The sequence below is a fragment of the Cynoglossus semilaevis genome, chromosome 6 (genome assembly GCF_000523025.1).
Source record: "Cynoglossus semilaevis isolate Cse_v1.0 chromosome 6, Cse_v1.0, whole genome shotgun sequence".
NCBI lineage: Eukaryota > Metazoa > Chordata > Actinopteri > Pleuronectiformes > Cynoglossidae > Cynoglossus > Cynoglossus semilaevis.
This window is the reverse complement of record NC_024312.1, coordinates 16,702,810-16,725,491: the sequence shown is the minus strand read 5'-3', so window position 1 is coordinate 16,725,491 and position 22,682 is coordinate 16,702,810. Positions and strand designations below refer to the sequence as shown.

Here is a 22,682-nt window from a genome sequence, read left to right as displayed (position 1 = left end):
ACTGATGAAGTCACACACTTTATTTCTTCTTTTTCTTCCCCGTCTTTCTGCCGACATGGTTCAGGCCCATCTCATTTTAATGGTAACCCATTTAAAACAGCCTGACTGACTTTCAGGGAGTACTAGGAAGATAGGGAGAGCAAAAACTTAATTATGCTGGCAGCTGAAGCCCCCTGTGTTCCTCTCAGACATACGCCTTCATGTGTCAGCTCAGAAATATAGAGAGGGAGAAAAAGAGAGAGAGAGAGATCGAGGGATAGAGAGGGAGAGAGGGAGGGAGAGGGAGAGAGAGAGAGAGAGAGTGGAGTGGCACCCATGTATGATTTCAGGATCATGTAGCTGCAAGTGTGAAATTGTTGCCATGGCTGACTGGTGCACCTGCATGGATTCCAGTTTCTCAAGAGTCTGAAACTTTGCCAAGTACAGGTTTACCCAAGTGAAAAAAAAATGGCACTGCGGGAGAATAAGCAGTCACATTTTTTAAAACAACAGATTGGGCGTCGGTTCTTACGAGGCTGGATGCCCAGAGTGCTTGTGCAAAAGCTTTGTCGACAATTTCAGTTATAGTTTAGTTCATTCTGTAGATTCTAAGATTTAGTTTCTCAATCAGTGACCATGTCTGGATTTTTCCTTGATCCACGACCAGCTGTCCCTAAACCACGGCGGCTTCAGTCGCCCAGAAGGAGTTAACGTGAACAAATCCTTCATCCCAGTAAATGACGTCAAGCGCAGAGAAGCCCAGACAGACTAAATGAGCCTCAGAGCCTGTTAGAACAAAAACAATCTACTGACAGAAGGGATCTGTGATGCTCTGAGGAGTTTGTTCCTGAGGCAGTGTTTGTATTGTCAGTAGAACTCACACGGGCAGTGAAAGAGTTCAAAGTTAGGCCACCCACTGTCACCTCTTGTGGAAAAACACAACATACACACCTATACACACGTGTCTTTACTCAAAGGTCCAGCATAATTAGATTTCTACAAAATAGGCAGCCACAGAATTAATTACAAGAAACCCCCGTGGGCCACTTTAATGGGCCACATGCAGCATATAGTGCTGGTTTCACCAGCAGGGGCTGTTTCTCCTCATTGTTCTTTTGTTTTGAAGGTAATCTGGCTTATTGGTGTAGAAATATTAACAGATGAAAAACACTCTGAGTAGGAGGTAAAAAAAAGGAACTCCAATGATGCAGAGCTGCCGTTAAACCCCACACAAGAAGAAACAAGTTTGAGGGGGTTAGCTGGATTAGCTTGTCTGAGAACAACAATTTTATGAAATACATTTAATTCCTAAAACACAATTTGAACATTGAGTTTTTCAGCTGCTGGCTTGAGTTAAAAAGGGGGTCGATTTGTTACCATTGTGTTTAAGATTGTGTGCAGCTCTAAATTTGATTTTTTTTTAATGTTACTATGCTACTACTAGTATAATGTAGCCTCTGATCACTGAAATTATGTAACAGAGCTTTTTTCCAGGCACCCTCTGCAGGGGAAAAAAAGAAACTGCATGCTTTCTGTGAATATGCACCACTGATTCCCAACCCCTACCAATTCACTTCATTGGTTTAAAAATTAAATTTTTTTTTTTTTGCTAATCATTTTTCTTTTTTCTCCATGCAACAGTGAACGGCAGAAATGATGGCTAAAAAACAAACAAAAGAAAAGGGCTGTCGACAAAGATCTACACATTGATCAATTTGTCATATTTCATTTTATATATTTTTTGTAACATTTTTCTGTGGTGGCCGGCTGTGAGATTCATCTGAGTGAAATTTATATGTTCAAAAAAAACCCCACTATCGGGCTGTAGAAGATATCGTTAAAGAAAAATAATAAGGCAAAAAGTATTCAATTAATTAAAACTTTTAATTTGATAAAATGGCTCAGAAGATTTAAAACATGATTTTAAAAACACATTCAAACAGGTAATATTTCCAGTCATTTTGTCATTGTTACATTTAAAACTTTTCTCCAATGATTAACATCTTAAAAAAAATAAAAATGTCATTTGATGGAATGTAAATATATAATGTGTGAATAACATGTCTAGAACTGTGTACTTCCAGCACTATTAATACTATAAAAACACATTTATGCAACAGTAGGAAATGATTCACAATACAAAATAATTCCTGAAAACTAGCAAACTGCCACAAATTTATAGATGAAATTATTTTACTAAAAACTTGCTCCGACTTGTCTGCAGTTCCACAACAGAACTGGCCTATCAACGCTGCACGGCTCAGATCTGGAACAGATCACAGATAGCCAGGTGTGTTTTTGACACAGAAAAGGCTGGGTAGAGAGGAGCAGAAAACCTGTGCTTGTAGGAGTGCAATAGTACGAGGCTGCCCCCTGGTGTCACATTAAAGAAGGACAAAATCCCTTCGTCGAAGTTGAGGAACACTCCCACCCTGTGCAGCCTCTCTACAGCCACAGGAACACACACTTTGTTGTGCTGGGCATCTACTTTCTTTCTATCACAGGCCAGGCACCAGGAGTGAGTGTTGAAGCCCAGACGGGAGTTGTCCTTCTGACCTTTCCTCTCCATCTGTCCCTCACAAAGCCCTACCTTCCAGCGGCCGTCGTCCACGGACACGTCCACCTCCCAGTACCAGCAACCCCCCTCCAGAGCACAGGAGGCCAGGACCTGTGGGAAGCAGCTGAAGCGAGCTTCGTGCTCAGTGTAGAACTGTTGCGCATCAGTGTAGGTCACCGTCCTGTTGTTCTCTGACAGATGTAACTTCAAATGTGCCGTGTCTGGATCCAGGATGGGGATGATGCCATCTGGTCACAGGGAAGAGGAACATTTTGGATCAGAAATATCGAGCTTATTTAACAAGGCACTTTAGATGCAGCTGAGTGGAAAGGATGGGATGTACAATAAACATTTTGGTACACTTTCTTTTAAAATGTAATTTCTTGTTTATTTATTAACGCTTAATGTTAACAACAACATATTTAAATAGCCTTTGTTGGACGTGCTTTGGAGCTTTTATTGCACATTTTCATTGATCTTCAATTAAATAGTTCTATCAATGGAAACACCAGAACTCTTGGTCCACCTAACAGTACCAGTGTTTCTTCTTAAATAAAGTCCAAAATAAAGTACCAGACAACATTATAGGACATTCATCAGTCTTACAGTGCAGTCTGTAGAGGTCTCTGTCTTTGTCGGGCTCAGAGCTGGTGATTGAGTCCAGTCGTTTCTCCGTCCACCTCTGCAAACATTTCAACCGAATTCGATCTACTTCCTCCGGAGCTTCCAACTGCTCCACACAACCAGTCATGTTACTAGCCCTGTGGGGGAGTAGTAAAGATGGGGATTTGATCATAAAACATAAAATTACATTTGAATAAAAACAAATAACATGCAGTTAAACTTCTCTTTAAAGTGACTGTTACTCCTGTAGCAAACTTAGGAAAAGAAGCTTCAGAGAAATCACAGGATTAAAGTCAAGAGAATCACTCACAGCTGGGCGACTCTGTTGTACTCCTATGAGAGAAAAGAGGAAAACAATATTTTGTTAATTAATACATTTTTTATGTTTAAACAAAATAACACTGTTGCTCCCCAGAAAGTCTAACCCACCATGATAAAAGATTGGTCGTGAATGCGCATGTCTGACTTGGTATCAGACAGTCCCTCTAGAGTATGGAGACCCTTCTGAATGGACAGCAGGGAGTGCTGGAGCTGACTGAGTTCCTCCCCCAGTCCATCCATCACCCTGTTCTCCTCCTTCGTCACACACCCAAGAGCTGACTGCTCCTCCTGCTCCAGAACCTCCCTGATGGCTCCATACTGCTGTTTCACTCCTTCTCGGGCCTGGCTTAAAATTTCCTGAACACAAGTAAGACCAGTCATGTGAAGACAAGGTTACTTGTCTCGATGTAGAACCTTATATGTGTCTATGTCGTACAACACTTTTATGACTGCTGAAATGATATTTCCATATGAATTATGAAGTTGATTTCAGTCTCCTTTTGGAGAGGGAGATTTTCTGATACAAACACCAGGTAAAGTCAACACAAGGACTACATGAAAGAAGTGAGACGTCAGTGTTCTTACACTGGAGGTCTCTTTCCTCTGTGTGAGTTCAGCCACTCTGTTCTTCACCTGATGTTCGGCGTGCTGCAGCTGTTTGATCTCTTCTTTTAGATTACCCTGGGATGAAAATAAAACACATCCTGGAAGTTTAGACACATTTAATAAAAAAAAACCCTCTGATTTAAACTCCTAAGCCAAAGTTTTATTATTAAACACATGCTTTGAAAAGTTCACCACTCACCCTGAGCTCCCTCTCCGCCTCCTTTATGCTGATGCAGACGTGGTCGCAGTGGGGGCCGATGACAGTACACACTGTGCACACACACACTCTACACTGCCGACAGTAGATTCTGTTTGTCTCCTGGTGCTCCTGGCACCTCCAGGCAGAAATGTCCTCCATGGGAGAGACCAGTGTGTGATTCTGAAAGACAGGAGACTCCAGGTGGGGGCGGAGGTGCTCCGTACACATAGAAGCGCCACACACCAGACAGGTCTTCACAGCAGACACACATACAGACTTGGGGCAGTAGTGGCAGTGCACACTGCTGGTGTTTTTGTGCTCTTGCATTGAAAAGTAACTGCTTGAACTGTGTTTGGTGGAAGGCACAGATGAGTTGGCAGGTTGTACAGGTGCACCTTCTTTTTTGCTTGGTATTGGGACCTCAGGAGAGGAGCCAGATTTAGGAGGAGAGGTGGCTTGCTTTGGTGATGTATGAAGTTCTGAGTCTCCAGCTCCTTTTGCAGAGATGACAAGAAGAGGAGCATCACATATATCTACTTCACTGGAGCTGTCATGGTCATCCAGTGTGATAACCTCTGGCTTGCTTTGGCTCTGCTGGACTGAAAGGTTTTTTGGCACATTACATTCAGGTAACATCTCACTGCTGGAATCGTTGCAGGATGACAAACTGTCACCAGGAACCGGCGGTGTAGATTCTGGGTGGACTTCAGACTTTGGAGGATTCACAGTGGTTGACTGCTCAGATTCATGGGAGCTGGAGGTGGACGGAGTCTCACTGTTATCAGACTGATCACTGGGAAAGTACACTGCTGATCGTTTAGTGCCAGGTTGATCTGTTATTGAGGTGCTGGACTTTCTCTTCCCCAGGAGTCGACTGGTGAGTGAAGGCCTTGTCAACACTGGGAAACATCCACGCTCATCATTTTTCAACGGGGCTACAATTAGGAAAAACAGTGAACACATAGAGCATGATATGTTATATTTGAGTACCATTAAACGATATATTTTAACTTGGCAGAACCTTAACAGTGGCTAAGAGCTAAGAATTGGGCTGCAGCGGATTCTTGGAAAGCAAAAATGTACATTTGTCACATGAACTGATCCAGTGACAGAGGTGGAAACAAGGGATTCAAACAATATACAACTAAAATAAAATTATTTTGAGGTCTAGAACTGCTTCCAAAGTTCACTGAACATGATTTAACACACTCTAATTTGATACATTGTACTGAAACAAAGGAATTGTAGTGAATTAAATTAAAAACTACTGAAATATTCCGATGTTGGACAAAGAGAATAAATATAAAAAGTGTCAATTAATCTGCCTTGCTGTGTCTGTTTTTTAATATACAAATATAATGATAACATTCCTACAATTACTTTGAATGTCTTATTAGTTCGCAGAATAATACAATTACACATTTATACAACATAAGACATTAAATTAACAGATTTAACTTGTAAGAAATTCACAAATATCTGACATATCACGGATATTACATGATTACATACGTGATATGCACATATTACAAACGCACTAGCCCGTTCAACGACAAACTGCCATAGTGCTAGCCGTTGTAGCTAAAGTTAGCCGCCAGCTGCTTTCGCTTTTGTACTAGGTTCTGTATTAAAGAAATAGCTCAATCAGCCTGTTACGGTTGGGTCGTTGATTCGCTGTAATTGTGACGTGCACCTGTGTTGTTGGAGGGCTCAGACCATGGACTCTGACTGGACCACTGCTTCATTAAACTGCGATCGAACGGTAGAGTCTTGTAGACAGTTTTGCACTTCCACTGCGGGCAGTGATACGGCCCTTTCGGGGTGACGCTCCACAGGTCCCCGATACATCGTGAGCAGAAGCGGTGATCACACCTGAGGATGACGGGGTCCTCGGTCAGACCGTTGCAAAGAGGACATCGGGTTGGAGTCCCTTGCGTCGCTCCCATTTTGTTGTGACAGAAGTTGTAGTTTTGTTTCCGGTACGCGAAGGGGGCGGGGCTACATATTTGAATCCCGCGTTTCCGCTCATTGATCTAATCCTAAAGGGACAGACCGTTTATTGGTCAACACTAGGGCTTTATATTGTATTTTACCAATGCACCACACCGCCATTTTTCTTCATCATATGCATATTTTTATAACCTCATCTACTGTTCTTATTATTTTCTACTCATATACTGCCTGCTGCTGTTTTTTGGGACGAGGACGGATGTTTTAATCTGAAATCTTTGTCTAAATAAATAGGTGACCATGAACCTACACTTACAGTACATCTCTGAAAATATCAATTCAAAATGTATATTCTCTGGGTAAAGACGCTTCCTATATTGAGTTTTACATCCTTCGGTATGAACTGCAACAGAAACAGAAGACTATGACCATAAATGGACCAATAAATTACAAGAAATACTGCCCTTAATTTATGTATTCTCTCTATCAACTAAAATAAATCAACTCTCTGGGTTCTGCTGAAAATACTCCCATAAGAACCATGCACCACTTTCAGTCATAAATTGGTTATACTTAGAAGGAAATAAAATAAAAAGAAAATGGTTCATTGGCATTGCATTGCATTCCAGACTAGTGTTGCAACCATGGGTTTAAAATGAGTACAACTGCAACAGTGTTTAGAATTTTGTACCTCTCTGACGTTCTTGTCTGCATTGTGGGGAAGACGTGACCTGGATTAAAAGGTCACTGACACAGCAGTGGACAGTCAATGTCATAACCTGTACTCATCATTACTGGCATCAAACAAATAATACTTTCTCTGCCACAAAAGAAAACAACACATGAGTGTTTTACAGTGAAAACCTTTATTAAGTGTTAATATATTTTTTTAAGGAATCTCTCTATTTGCTGTTGGTTGAACTCCATGTCCACGTTTTTTTCTAATATCTTGTTATTTATAGAATATCTATTTACATAAAAACACATCCATAGATGAGACTGGGACAGGCCATACTGACTCACTAGCTCCACCTCAGCCACATCTGTCTCTCTCTCCACATCTTCAGTCATTAGCTTCAGTCTGGTACCCTGTATGTCCCAACAAAGTCAAAATAAATACATAATCAAAAGATAAAGACACATAAAGAGACAGGTTTCGCTACACAACAGCTGAACCATGTGTCCGGCTGGAATATGAGTTGACGAGCCCAACAAGCTACTGCACACGACACATTCACACTAAAAGTAATGTATGTGCATGCACTCAAATACACACACACACACACACATACTATACACATGTATGAGTCCTGCAGCAGAGAATCCTACTAGCCCCATCACAGTGTACAGACTATAAAATTAGTTTTTTTTGCCAGATTATTTTTACTCAAACTAAAGCACTGTGCAAAGTTAGCTAGCGGAGCATCAAATGGGCTTTGTTAAATTTTCTACATCGTTCAAATTCAATCTACATACCTTCAAATACCGTCTCTCATTTTGGTAATAATCTTCTTATAAAACAGTCTTAAATATCTTTTCTTTATAGTAAATAAAGGAGAATAAAGAAGCATATAAGCAAAAAAAAAACGTTTTGTGTAATTTTAAAACATTACATTTGATACACAATAGATTTACAGTAACCTAGTGTTTAGGAAATTTAACGTTTCTTTTCACGAAAAAAAACCAAACAAAACTGACACAAACTCTGACGTTTAAACACACGGTTAAGTGTTAACATAGTTTCACATTGGTTATTACAACTGGTTTGTGTATTGTTTGAATGTTGTCGGCGTGGAGGACAGTGTGGTGCCTTGTGTGTATAAAGTGTTTGTGTGTCTGTGCTCGTACTGCAGGTGACAAACTCTTTCATTTCTCTCCACCTTTAACGTCCGTATGCAACTCAACAGAATAACAGTCTCTGCCCCTGCCATGGCCGATGTAACGCTGTCCAGTGAGCTCCATGGATGTTGTAAAAGAACAGTGGGCTCCATCTAGGTGCTGGGAATGATGCAGGGGCTATTAGTGGAATGGACTCATCTGTGGTAATATAGTAGTTTTTTGGCAGGTAGATGTAAGAGGCAGGTTGGCTGGTTTCATAGAACTCTTCTTCTTCTTCTTCTTCTTCTCCTCTACCACAGGCCTGGACTCTTTCCTTCCTTTATGCTGATGTTTAGGGACCGTAATGAAAACGGACAGATGGATATTCAGGTACCTGAGCATGATATAAAAAACAAACAGGATATTGTGGCAGAAGGTTGTGATTTTAGTTGTGTATGTTGTATGTTGTTGTTGTTTTCAATCATAACATTTGGGTCTGGGCTAGTGATACTGGGGCCACATTCACAAATTATCTTTACACACATACTGCACACTAAAGAATAGTGGTGATATGGCCTACATTCTGGAATCTATGTTGTCAGATGTTGGTCAGAAGTGGATCAAAAAGTAGATCATTGTTAAATTTTAGATGTGTAGAATGTTTCTGTGGCCCTCCTTTTCCCTCCTGGTATTTGGTTCACAAATACAAACACTGCAATGCTAACAAAAAGAGTTAAAGTTTGTTGTCAAAATACACATAACTGTTGGTTTTTAAGTACCATTAAATAAGAACAAACAATAGCTCTACTTATAAATTTATAATGATATTGATATTTTGGTTATATTTATCAATTTCTTTGGGCAATATCGTAGCATGTTTAGCAACAAGGTCTGAGTTGTATGGTTTTCAACTAAGGTTGTGATATGTCTTTGAATTAGACATTGTTTGATTCAAAATCATCAGGTTGAATGAAGCTATAGACGTCTATGGATTTACTCTTACTTACAATATTGAGTTGATTAGGCGTTGCCCCCCTCTGTGAAAAAACAAAAAACAAACAATAACAGAACAGCGTTAAAAATGTTTAAAAAGATCTACATTTTCTTCCTCAAGGTCATGCTATTTATAGTCTGTGGTCTCCTCAGTTCCTGATTGTACTGCTCTTTAACACCAGTAGATGGCATCAGGGATGAGGTAATGTTTAAAGGTCTATGGCGCTCTAGTAAACAACCCACTAATGATAGCGTCTCTTGAGCCCTAAGCTAAGAGCTGCTACACCAATGAGCTGCACCATGACACCACTTATTGCCAGACAAAGCCACTGATAATCCCGCTCATTACTTTCCCTCATGTATTTGTGTTAATCTTTCTTTTTCCCATCCCAGCTCGAATTTGTTACTTTAAGGTCACTGAGGTTGGGAAAGAATTTTGCTCACGTCTCTCCTGAACTTAGAGCTTTATTACCCACTCTGGAAGGTTTGATTAAAAGTTCATGTTTTTTTATATTTATTTTTTATAAGTGGTCTCATCGGGAATCATCGGTCAACCTTGCTATGCTACCTTTACTTCTCATTTTGTCATTTTGCAGGTTCCAGCCCATGACAAGCTACATGTCATAAACATACTTTATTTCCAGTCTTCTCTGGGAACACACTTGTGGTCTTGTGGCTTGGATGGAGTTACAAGTGAGATGCGATTGCATATGCATGCAAAGGCCATTAGTGTCACTATCATCACATGCACTGACTGTAAAGTAGATCAGTGTTGGGACAGGGTCTTTTTTTATATTGTTACACAATCCAAAAAGTACATGTCACATCATGCTGCGGGATTTAATGCAAACAAATGCATGTGAACTGGAGAGAAAGAAGCTTTTGTTTTGATCCTTACTCTGCCATGACACTGTCGAAAACATTTGTATATAAAAAAACATTTTGAATATTTCATATCACAGACTCTATTCATATGAGTCCACAGACATAAGAGAAGGTGGGTGTTAAAATATATATACTGTATGCATGTAACTGTATGGCACTATATATATATATATATATATACATACACATATATACTGTAATAATGTAAATATAAAGTTTGCTTAATTAATATATGTTTAACATTTAAATAATATATTTAATGTTTCAATGTAGGTAGTACCTTTAAGCCTGGTCATTTGAATAGTAGCTCCCAAGCCAAGATAGTGTGGGCACTCAGCAGTAAGTCTCGGCTCTAAAAGGCCTTCCTACTGCAATGGCTGAATGCAGCCCCAGAGGCTGACGGAGTCATCCTAATCGTCTTTTAAATACTGTCTGTGCACAATGCTGGGATAGTTCAAATTTTAGGCTTACTTTCTTCGGAAAACACCTTTCTAGTGCAAAACAATAACAATTTAATGTTATTAAATTAATAACAATAACAACAATAATACAATAATAATACAATAAAATAATAATAACAATAATAATATTAATGATCAATAACAGTTCGTTAGTCATTTCACTATTCAATTCGTTTTTTTTGGAAATTTCTATAGTCACAACAAAGTATAACTATAACGTATAAGGTCCTGATTAGACAAAAATAGGAAATACTCTCCCAGTGCTTATCCTGATGATAAAACAAGCCACTCATAAAATGTTTCTGTATCATCCCTGAGAGCAAACTTGTGAGCACGAAACACCTTGACTGGGAATTAAATGTATTTATTTTACCTTTGCTTTCGGCCAGAAGCTCTTCAGACATGAGGCCATCCTGCCGATTCCCCAGGACGAAGGCCAGGAAAGAGAGGATGAGAGCGTCAAGGATTCCCATTATGGCCAAGATGTAGGCCCAGCGCACTGAGCAGGCTCCAAGGCTGTACTTGTCCGTCTGCTCCCCACACATCCGCCGCACCTCGTCACTGTCCCAGCCATCAGGGTAAATCATACAGCCCAGCACCAGACAGAGACCTGAGGTGAGGGAATGAGTCAAAGATGACCAGTCAGATTAGAGAGGACAGTAGGTGAGTTGAAGAAACAAAGAGACCACAGAGGGGCCGATGATGAAAGGAGAGCACAAGCGCGTGTGAAAGGAGAAAATCACTCCAATAGAAGAGGCTGAGGATGATGTCCTTTGTAGGAATATGAGAGACAAAGAAAGTAGAGATTGATGCAGCTGTGGAAATCACAGTCTTTACTGCCGTCTCTGAGCACGTCAATATTGTTCTCTTACGTCTATATATTTTTTGCAATGTCAAAAATTGGTGTCTAGACAAAATTGAGTCTCATCGGTTCTCCTCCCGACTTCAGTGTTACACCTTTCATGTAGTGTAAATCCTTTATCTTATGAACCAGAACAAAAAGAAACGGCAAATAGAGGGGACCTCATCTTTAAATATATATATCACGTATATCACGTCATAATAATTTATCACAGTGAATTCAGAAGGGGTTTCACTGCAGCAGAATTTTTCCAGTGAAAATAACAGTCCACACATTAATGAAAACCTGGATTGGAGTCAGTAGGGTTAAAACCTCTTCCATTTTGTCTTATATATAACTAGACTGTACTGTGGTGAGGGCAACGCCTCAAAAATGAACCGTAAGCGCGCTCCTGTGTTCAGCAGTGATGCAATGTCTATGTAAGTATGTAAATCGGGTGAATTTTCCTTCCACTCATACTGTCACTATCTGTTGTTCAGGTAACGCTAAGATCGTCTTGTACAGAGAATGACATCAAGTTGGAAGCCCGGATGATTGGCCACAGCCTGTTACTGACAGCTGGATTGTCCAATAGAAAGCCAGGGAGCACAACGCTATCAAACCTACGCAAACTTTGTCAAGGTCGGTGACATTTACAGACACTGTGAATATGGCGACAGCATCTGTGTCTGACTTGTTTGAATAAGCATTAAAATTGTGTAAATGTTTTAAGTGAAGCAAAGTCACGTCACCAACACAGCTGTCCAATCTGAAGCCAAGTTTACCGTTCGGCCGTGGGCCTCAATAACAGTATGATTTCTAAAAAGGGACATGGAAAAAAAGAGACAATCCATGTTTTGTTAGTTATACTCTCAGTTTCCTGACAAACAGAGTTTCTTACTGTCTACAGTGGTGCTGAAATCCTGACATGTATCAGAGTTAGAGAGAGATCACAGAGCTGCAGCTGCAGACAAACTACCTTCCTAACAGAGGAGATCTTCCCCAAGACTCTCGTTCTGCCTCCAAGATGGCTCCACCTGCCATAATATATTCATGACATGCAGCATCTCAGAGAGAAACGTCTCGGGGCCTTGTTACACTGATGGAGGAGTATACACAGTACAGAACATGAGCTGGAGCACCAATGGTTCCACGCTAATGTAAGCTATGAGTATACGAATATATGAATATATGATATTTTTAAGTATAAATAATAAATATTATCAACAGTATAATACATAAATACTCGTATATAAACTGTATATAAAGTATGTATAATGTATATGCAGAAATATACACATATAAATAGATATATATAATTAATGTCTAGTTAACATTTCTACACCATTTTTCTCTGTTTAAAAACAATTTTTATTTGTATGTGTTTGTGTCTAGGGCCACACAGGGACAGAATTTCCACCCACAGTCCAAAAACATTCAATAGCGTGAATAGTCATGTCTTTACATGTGGCGCTGTGATGGACCAGTGGATGGTCCAGAGTGTCCATTGTGACCTGTCGACTACTAGGATTAGTACCATTCCTAACACATCCCTGAAAAGAATTCATTCCCAGACAATGAATAAATTATTTCTCTTTTCTTATCTTCTTTCATTTTTTCTTAATGTTAATATATAAATCATATCCAGATGTATTGCCTCACTGGGTTATTCTTGGTTTTTTTTGTTTCATTTATTTCAACCCATCTGTCTTTCCACTACTGCTGTAAATAGCCACCGTTACAGGACTAATAAGGTTCTGTCTTATCTCTTATCATGAAGTCTCTCATCAAACTAATTAAATAAGGCAATTAGTGTCATTACTTTACAGTGGAAAACTCCATAGTAGTTTATTGAATTAACCCTGCTGGTGCTGTTAGCATTTACCAACCGATAGTTAAAGTCAGTACACATCTAACACCTACTCTCAGTAATGGTAACAAAACACGTGGTGCAAAAACACTGAATGCTGTGTGTGAACAGTTGAAAAACTAACGGTGACTAAAATTGTAATAAAAACTGATTTCACATTTCTATTGTGAAGTGCATAAAAATCAAATAATAAAAATCCACAAGAAATAAAAGTCAGTGATTATTGTTTGATTTAAGTTAGCCTACACCCAGATTAAAAAAACTGACATCATTTTGCAACAGTTTTGCAACTGTTCCAGAAGGTGGGACAGACCCCAAGACAAATCCCTGACACGTACAAATATACTGCAAATAAATAAACTTCAATTTTTCTTGTTAGACAAACTAGTAAAATACGTCTGTGGTAGGAAAAGTTTGAACGAAAGAAAACATTCATTTTAACAAAGTACAAACTACAAGCTATAGTGCAAACCCTACAGTAACCTGCGCCTCACCTTTTCTTACACTGACACTTGAGTGGGCTGTACTTACGCTAAATGCTCATTTACACCAAATATCCCATTACTTCCACTATCTCTCTCTCAGTTTAATGGTTCCTCTCTCTAGAGCTGCACTGGAACAGAACATTTGCAGGACTGCTGCTTAAAAAATATTGCTCAGCTCCAAACCCTAACCACAGAAATAGCAGCTCACTTGACAGAAAGCAATTGTCAGTTCAGGTGGAAAATAGACATTAACTGATGACATTATCCTACACTTTTAGCTTCGCCCTTCTCTCTGCCTCTTCACTGCTCCCCAGAGCACCTCAGTCATTCAGAGAGACAGAGGAGACAGGGCCCCAGCCTCCAGCCCCGAGCTTCACTCTAACGTCATGAACACTGGGGGCCGTGTGCTGAAGCCCCCTCTAGCTGCAAAGGTGCACTGAGTGTTCTGCCATTAATATACTGTGAGGTTGGAAGACTGGACTAAGGTGCTGACAGCAGCTTATGTCAGAGACTGAAGTAGGAAGAAGAGTAGGGAGGTCTGAACGTCTGTGACGGTGAAGCACAGTGGATTTGTTACAAACAATTGGACTAATCCTCAGACGTTCAGACGACTGGTCTGGCTGGGTCTGGAAGAAGGTTTCACCGCTCATCCATGTGAATCCATTCAGGTAAACAGTCTTTGAAAACCAACCCAGACCGGTTACTACTGGCTCCATACGATATTAAGGAATGGTATCAGTCTGGCATTGGTCAAAATTTCATGACATGAAATGACATGCGAGGCTTGTCCAGTGCATCACTGTCTGTAAAAGAACACAAATACAGCATATGTCGTGCATTTAGCACTTTCTTAAACATTGAAATAACTTAAATATATAATTCAACCTCTGCAAAACAGAGATAATACAGATTTCCTCTTTCCTCTTTTCATTTAATTAGCAGAGCCACACCGCTTCAGTGAATATGTGTGTATTTGGTTCAAAACCTGACACCAAGACACTATATGACATTTTAATTAAATATTATCTTTGATGAATTCATGAATTTTTAGACTTCATATACTGGTATATTTTATAAGGAATGACATTTAAGAACAGTCTGGTCTCAAAGATCACCACAGACCTGATGACAGCCTGGAGTGTTGATCACAGTGGGTTTCCCGTTAATATGCATGGACTATTTTTTTTTCGACAGACAAAAATAGAGATGTAAAATCCTACTTCAACAATTCTGCAGCCTTTCGTGACTATTGTATGAATCTCCCTGAGGTAAATCTTTGTTAAAAACTAAGTATTAAGGTCTTCTTATTGCTTGTTTTTCCTGTTCCCAGTTGCTAAGCCAGAGACAGACAGGCAGCCTTCGCTGACTGTGTGGCTGGATGTGTGGATGACTCACATTGCAGAGACCGGTGAAAAAAGCAGCAGAGAAGTACTGTAATTGGTGCAAATAGCCTTAATGACAAATGATGTGTAATAATCTGTGAAATTATGAAGAATGTGACGTCTATTCCATTTAGTAATATTTTTAACAGCAACAAGCAGTTTCAAAAAATTTACACAATTAATAAAAAAATAGTTATTTAGTAGTTGAATATCCACTGATATTTGTCTGCCAGTGCCAACAATTTATGACAAGAATATTTGTCATATGAAAGAATGTTGATTTACCTCAATTTTTCAAAAGCCTGCAGAAAACCTGCAGCTATATGCCTTTCTCATACAATATACAGATTTTTATTTGTGAAATTTAGGGAATTAACCTATGATTTACCAGATTGTTTAACAGTTTAACCCAACTCGTCTCACATAAATGGACTGGTCACCTTTAGGCTCTGACCGGACGACCCATTAGGGCCAGAGCTGGTGCCTTGTGTTAAAAAAGGATGGTGGACTTGGAGCCATATTCAAAGTGTGAGGACAGTGCGTGCTCTGAAATTGAAGTGTCTGCATTTTTGTGATGGAGCTGCGCTCCTCTGTGATAGATATTGTATAACATCTCTCAGGTAAAAGCAGAGGTGGTACTGCAGAGTTCGAGGAAGAGGAGTGCAGTGTCAGCCGCTGTCGGAGCAGAACTGGCGATCAGACTGGGTCGGAGACCTAATGTAGCAGATTCAGACGCAGCCCGTACCTCAACAGGGGATGAAAACTGACAAGGACAATAAAGAACAAGGAAACTTTTTGGATCATCTGTCAAAAGTTCTGGACGGTGCTGCCACTTCAGGAACACTGGAACAGAATGTCTAATCTTCCAGCCAACATGTGACAGCACAACAAGTCCGTACCCAAAAACAGTTTCTTTATATTGTTGCCAACTCCTTATTCTTCTGGAGAGATGAATAAGAGTTTTCAATGACCAAATTAATTATCTTTGGTAAACAGTCTGATCTGAAAAAGAATACCACAAACTTAAAGAATGCATGTTTATCACATGGTCACTTGTTATTTACACTAATTGCAGTTTTGCAAGAACACTCTTGTTGAATTAAGTTGCCCTGTGACCCATATCTGTTGTAAAATTCTTCTGCTAATGACGAAGCCCACATTTAAATTAATTTTCTAAATGTTGTATTAATTGTGCATGGTACGTTTCAGATTTATTCAATAGAAAATGTAAATGTAAAAATATGAATTTTTCCCGCATACCACTAGAGAGCGCGTACCACAGTTTGAGAACCACTGTTCCATGTACTACAGTGAATATTTGTTGTGAAACACGGAGGTATAAAACTTACCTGTGTTAAAAACTAAATTGCATTAAGCAGTACAGTATGATGAATGAGACCTCAGGTCTTACATGAGTTCGTCAGATAGTCGTTTCACAGGACACAGTGTCCTTGTGTCCCACACAATGTCCCCATTTGAAGAATAAATAAACAGCCTCCTGTGTCACGGCCCGGGGCAGTATCTGAGATCTGAGGATTAACTCCAGCTAATCTAAGGTCAAACCTCTCCAGGGCTACATGGATACAGGATGGTCACCATGAGAACACCACAAGAATCTGAATGGAGTTGAAGTGATTCGTGTTTTTAGCACAGGGAAAGGTGAACCAAAACTCACGGTGTGGGCTAATTAGTCACAATAGGTCTCCGTGGTTTGATGTTTAAGCTAAGTAGCTTTACTACTGATTTACATAAACTCAATAAACTTTAAGTGCCTTGTTTAAAATACGTCTGTTTCTGGTATAATGTATAACAAGAGCTCCGAAATGACCATAAAAGTAAATGCAACTGTGACTGTTTTGTCTGAAAAAAATAGCTTTTAGTGCCGTAAGATCTGGAGAAGAGCAATCTGGACAACTGGTCTAAATTATTGTATTTCAACAACTAATATGACTGGACCAAACCATGAAATAAATGAGAGGAAAACAACTATCTGACGTATCTTCCTGTATCTTTCTACACATTCTCAGTCTGCACACATTTCTGCTGACTGCACAAAGCCCAGGTCCTCCTTACTTACAGATGTGAGCCACTTACCAGCGTAATATAAAATCCTACATACCATAGAACATGACCTAGCAGCCTGTGCAGAGAACATAGGCACTGTGTGAAGTAATTATCACTGACCTCACAGTCCTCCTAGTTAATTGATGTACAGACCGCAGTAGAACAGCACTTAAAGAGCCTGGAGATAGACAGGAACACACTGCGCTGTTCTAAATAACACACTGTTGTTGTGGGTAAAAAAAAAGAACTTTAGAAAAGAAGGCAAATGTAAAAAAAAAAAAAAAAAAGCTAGGTAGAGATGGGGTGAACTCTAACTGCTAAGTGACAGAGAGGAACAGGAGGTCAATTAGTGTGGAGGAAGATGAAGTAGACAGAGTGGCTGTGCTCGGCTCAGCTTAACATTCACACCCTCACAGTGAACGCCGCAGACCTCAGCAGAGGTATGGACAGAAATAGCACAGCCAGAAAAGAAAAGGAAAGACAGCAGTCCATCTAAGACATGATGTGTTGGACTTTGTTTGGCTCCGGCGGATGTTTTCAGAGTTGTAAGATGCCCTGGCTGGATGCTTCCTCATCAAATATTCAACATTTCCATCTGGCCCTCAAAAAGCTCTGTCTGGATTCTTTTTGTGTGTGCACTCTAACGGATCAGTTCAGCAGATATGGCTTTGTGCGATGGTGCAAATTTGATATGTGCCATTAAATGTTTATCCACAGCCTCCTGACCTCGACCCAAGGGGATTTGTGAAAGCTGCTGCAGGAGCCACCGAGCGAAGTGTAGCGCTCTGAATACTGACTGTGTCGTTCATGTCCTTGGAGCAGTCAGGCATCAGTCACCGAGCGCTGGCTCACCTACTCAGTAAACATTGATGTGAGCTGACTTTACTGTACGATATTAGATTTTATACATTACCTAATGACTAATACAATGGCCTTTGTGAAGTCACACACACACACGTACTTAAACTGCTAGATATCATATTCATAATGATCATGTGTACCTCCTCATTTAATACCAATGGACAGTTAGGGACCAATTATTGCTGCCAGTGGGCCACCTGTTCTCTGCACGGCCAATAAGTGAAGGCAGTGTGACTTTAACCTTCAGCTAAGTGTAATGGTATCTGACTGTGCTTAGCCGCCGTTCCTGCGCATTAGGGATCCCTGAGCCTGTCCTTTTCAGGGTCTGTGGTCTTGGTTTTCTCTTTCATCTCTCAGCTTCAGACACACAGAGTAGCGGTCTCCTCATTAAGTCGGCTCAGTGAATTCATTTAGCCCAACTTAACAAACTGTGCTAGAGTTGCTCCCAATCCCTCTTGTTTGTGTTAGTGATAAACAGGGAGGCGGGTGTTTTGACCCTGGCTTTTTGGCAGCATTCCATATCATGCCTCAGACCTCCACTCCCAGTGGACAACATTAGTCCACACATTCATGGACAAAACAATGCCAGCAGGTAGTAACTGACCTCTACAAGATTTAACACCGTCAACTCTGGCAGCTCTGACAGGCAACATGCAAACCCACAGGCTCATTGGCTGAAGAAAAAGGGCAGATGCCAGACAATACATAAAGAAAAAGAAAGTTTCATAACTAAATATAAGTGTTGCTGATATTTTTGTTACTGTACACATGATTGGGAATACAAAAATAATAAAAAATAAAAAATATATGATTTTATATGTATGTGGTGCAAACACCGAAAATAAACAGCTTATATATTTATGATATAATAGGGTCTTAGCAACCTAATGTCTACCTTCTGAATATAGAGTGATCTTGAATTATCTGACGCCTACACCTGCTGTACCGTAGGTGTATCCTCCTTTTATAGGGTTGCATTCAGAACATCTTAAATTCCCTGTGTTATTATTCAACAAGGTGCTGAACACTGCCCCCTGAGGTGTGGGTCAATAGTGACATGATAGTATCGCCCCATCACTGGAGATAAGTTGGCTGAATATCAATGAAACCACCAATCTTTCTTGGTTTACCACGTCCCAAAGGATTTCTATTGGATTCAGATCTGGTGACTGTTGGGATTAATTGACTACAGTTAAATCACTGCCAAAACAGGGACACTGTGCTGCGGCAGTAGCCAACAAATGTTGAGTATACTGTAAAAAAATATATAAATTATAATCATTGAGATGACCTTTGATGAGTCTAATTTTAGTGTAAATTTCAAATGTTGCAGCAGAAATGAAGGATCAATAAACCAGGTTCTGCTCCTCCATCTTTGATTGAAAAATCTAAATGTGGAGGAATAGTGTAGCTTCATTTTTCTCTTAGCTGACAGGAGCTGCAATAGATTTTTCAACTGTGCAAATGTAAAGAAAATCACTGACACCTAGATTGCAGTTCCTCTGTCACAGGCTCCCCATTGACGCCGGTAGGTCTAAACTACCATGCCCTAAGGAATTCATTGAAATGGATGCTGTTAGCATCTACGCTTTAAATACGACCACTGTATTGAACTTAGAGTGTGGACCCTGGTCGAAGCCTGTTGGGAACCTGTAGGTACCAGGTCATGTTTACATTTGATTGGGACCAAATTTAAGAACTGGTGTTGAGGTTTGGCCCTGGCTCCATGACATCAACAAGTAAACATACAGTACTTGACATCAGTTGATCACATTCTTCCCGTGTAACTTTGCGATGGATTCTTTGTGTATGTTGTGGCTACATTGGGTTATTCTTCTTTAAACAACCAGCCTGAAAACTTTCAACAGCATCTCCCTATAATCTAGGTGGAAGAGGATGAGAAAGAAGAAAACAATCTGTTAAGGATGTTTATCCTTAAGAATAAGGAATATGAAGCCCTTAACGGCAAGACATTTTTATATAACACAAAGTCAGTGGAGCATTAACAATTTCTCCAGAGGAAGCTCACATTTTTCTCCCTTATTTTGTTAAGATATCTGTTAAGGTAATGATGCCTTAGTCATAGGTATAAATGGAACGGTTCAAATGCCTTAAATTAATACATTATTTGTTTTTAATTACTTATAAAAGTGTTAAACATTTCTAAATCAAATGGTATATTATTTGATATCTGACGTAAATAAAATCCCCAAAATGGAAACATAAATGTCACCTTTTTATATATATATATTTGCATGTACTGCAGTCCTGTGTGCCTGTGCTCAGGCAACATGACTAAAAAAATGTCTTTTGATAAATTCATAGGTTTTTATCACCAAATTAGCTCAATTCCTCTGCCACAGCCCTCAGCATCACTGTTGACTGACAGATCCTACTTCCATCCAGCTGGTTATACCTGTATTTCCCTGGGCTGATCTCAGTTTAATGAAACTGGTTATTAGAGTAGAATTCACACCCATGCATTATGCCTATGTAGAATAGATTCAGGTGCACTGGGAGTGTCACTTCTCCGTAAAGTTCCAATAAAAAGTAATCTTATCTCTGTAAAGTCCGGATTATTTGTCTCTTCAATCAACCTAAGATGAGAGCAGGACTTACCTGAAGCTCCCTGCATCCAGCCACAGATCTTATACACGGTGGAGGTGCTGAGCAGAAAGAAGAGACTGAAGCAACCGATGCAGGTGACAACCAGCATCATGGACATCCCGATGAAGAAAGAGGCGGCCTTGAAGGCAGTGGAGGGGATGTTGGCGAACTCGGTGAAGCTGCCCTGACAGGCCAGCTCTCTGGAGTGTCCATCTCCGACGCAGTAGTGAAAAAGGCCGAAGTAGCCAACCTGCGGCGTATTCACCCCATCCCCGATCCAGTAGGGCTGTGAGAAGATGGTCACGTTGACAATACCGAACAGGATGGTAAAGATGGCCCACAGGAGTCCGATGACACGGGAGTTGCGGACGTAATTGGTCTGGTACAGTTTGGCGGCTTCTGCAGACGGTAGCATTGATGCGGCAGATCCAGGTAGCATTTTATGCAATACCGAAAATCAAATGAAGGCGATCCGTCCCAGCACAACGCGAGGACTAATCATTTAGGGCACAAACTCTTCCCTTTAAATTAAAAAGGCAGAATTAGCGAGAGCAGCGAGAACATACGGATAATCTCTGTTCATGCAGCTGGAGCTCAGTAACATCTGTCAGCGGGAGAGATCAACTCATGACGTCGCCTCCCCGAGCCAGGCGGTGGAGAGAGTGAGGAGATTCGGCAGAAAACTGAATATCAGGCACAATAACTCTGAAAACTCAGGAAGCAGCACTGACGTTGCCTCACACCCCCTGTGTCCTCCCGCTGCGCATTTCTGCCGCACCGCGTCGCTAACGGATGCACCTGATCAGTGAAAAGCGATTGGGACTGAACCGTAAGGCTGTTAATAGAATTATTCGCAACGCTAACAGCCGTAATACACGAAGCCAATGTGTGCAGCTTAAAAAACGTAAAAGAAGACTGCGGTACAGGTTTCGCTGGTTTTCCGTTGTAGAATCTACCCCCGCTAAATTTGAGGTGCTTGTATGTAGTCGCAATTACGGTAAACTGCCTAACGGAAGCAATGTCGAAAACTTCCTGTTTTCAAAATAAACACAGCCCCATAGATAGCTTTAATATTATAAAGACAAATTGAAAACAATTCTCAGAAAATGTTTTGAAACAATTCCATGATTTTATTACCGGCAGATTGTGCTGTAGCAATTATATCTTATTGTATACAAGTGTACTTAAAAGCCCAGACTTTAAAGCTTAAAACTGGCCCAAATGTTAAGAAGGGAAGTAATTTCTCAGTTGTGTTTCTATTGGTCCAGACTCCAGGAACTCACCAAAATTATTTTCCCATCTTTTTGTCTATTTTTGTGTTTAGCAGTTCTTATAATTTGCCAAACTTTATAATCTTTGCTGCATCTATATTTAATTGCAATTTAATTTGATTTGAGTTGAGATAAATTAGCTACTGATTTAAGTCTTAGACAAAACAATACTTGAAAAACTATCCACGGTAGGATCGTGTTACAAATATGATGTGAACGGATAATGTAATATTTACAGTAAAGACCTGTTTTGCATTATTACCAATTGGCCAAATCACAATGCTTTAATCAGCGTACAAAATTTAAGGAGCATACAATAAGCAATTAGGATTAAATAAGATGAGAGACAACATGGTGAAAAAATACTAACCCAATGATGACGGACGTACTCAGAGGTAAGTGGACAAACGATACTGCCACTGGGAGAAAAACACATGTATCGTAAGGATAACGGTCAACAGAAACTGTTTCATAATTGAATGAATAAATGTATATAAATCAACACAAACTTGCACAAAGGTATATGATTGTCTTTTTGACCTATTGTCTAGAATTTTAATGCATTTGGTCTAGATTTTATACTAAATACAAAAAATATTTCTACGTTTGATTTTTTTTTTTACCGTAAAGATTCCAACAACCGCGCACTCGTGAGTCCAGTCCAGTCTGTGTGCACCTCGGATATTGTAATAACGGCCGGTATAAAACTATTGGAACACACAGTCCAGTAGATGCAGTCCAGTACGAATGCAAATACGACGAATGTAAATACGAATGTCGTAAATGAAAACCGATTGAATTTCCCACCGCTCGTGCAGAACCGTAACTGTCGTAATAGCGTGAATGACACGGGTATGTTACTGAGTCATTATTAAACACATCCAGCTTAGCAATGCATCGTCAACGGC

General features: G+C 40.0%; 2 protein-coding genes across 3 annotated transcripts; both read right to left on the bottom strand.

Moving 5' to 3' along the window:
- Nucleotides 1-1,828: 1,828 nt before the first annotated feature.
- On the bottom strand, nucleotides 1,829-6,286 carry LOC103380446 (tripartite motif-containing protein 14). 2 transcript variants are annotated; one of them, XM_008312439.3, is made up of 7 exons: nucleotides 5,980-6,286; nucleotides 4,287-5,221; nucleotides 4,115-4,162; nucleotides 3,590-3,838; nucleotides 3,471-3,493; nucleotides 3,143-3,297; nucleotides 1,829-2,784 (listed from the first exon to the last, which is right to left on the bottom strand). In XM_008312439.3, exons 1-7 carry the CDS (start codon nucleotides 6,230-6,232, stop codon nucleotides 2,240-2,242), a joined length of 2,208 nt encoding a protein of 735 aa, XP_008310661.1. In that variant the 5' UTR covers nucleotides 6,233-6,286; the 3' UTR covers nucleotides 1,829-2,239. The 2 variants fall into 2 exon arrangements, with proteins under 2 accessions (XP_008310661.1, XP_008310660.1); XM_008312438.3 differs by having other exon boundaries at nucleotides 1,832-2,784; nucleotides 4,067-4,162; nucleotides 5,980-6,285.
- Nucleotides 6,287-7,085: 799 nt separating this feature from the next.
- Nucleotides 7,086-21,550, bottom strand: LOC103380447 (LHFPL tetraspan subfamily member 3 protein-like). Its single transcript, XM_008312441.3, has 4 exons — nucleotides 20,516-21,550; nucleotides 10,767-11,003; nucleotides 9,062-9,091; nucleotides 7,086-8,448 (listed from the first exon to the last, which is right to left on the bottom strand). Exons 1-3 carry the CDS (start codon nucleotides 20,940-20,942, stop codon nucleotides 9,075-9,077), a joined length of 681 nt encoding a protein of 226 aa, XP_008310663.1. The 5' UTR covers nucleotides 20,943-21,550; the 3' UTR covers nucleotides 7,086-8,448; nucleotides 9,062-9,074.
- Nucleotides 21,551-22,682: the final 1,132 nt, after the last annotated feature.

What these genes read in the sequence shown, in the direction of transcription:
- LOC103380446 (XM_008312438.3), bottom strand. Translation starts at nt 6,232, where the DNA reads ATGGGAGCGACGCAAGGGACTCCAACCCGATGTCCTCTTTGCAACGGT. An exon ending in AGAGGAAAGAGACCTCCAGT is followed by an intron (nt 3,839 to 4,066) that starts GTAAGAACACTG and finishes ACTTGTGTTCAG; the next exon opens with GAAATTTTAAGCCAGGCCCG. An exon ending in ACGACCAATCTTTTATCATG is followed by an intron (nt 3,494 to 3,589) that starts GTGGGTTAGACT and finishes TTTCTCTCATAG; the next exon opens with GAGTACAACAGAGTCGCCCA.
- LOC103380447 (XM_008312441.3), bottom strand. Translation starts at nt 20,942, where the DNA reads ATGCTACCTGGATCTGCCGCATCAATGCTACCGTCTGCAGAAGCCGCC. An exon ending in CTGGATGCAGGGAGCTTCAG is followed by an intron (nt 11,004 to 20,515) that starts GTAAGTCCTGCT and finishes CCCTCACCTCAG; the next exon opens with GTCTCTGTCTGGTGCTGGGC.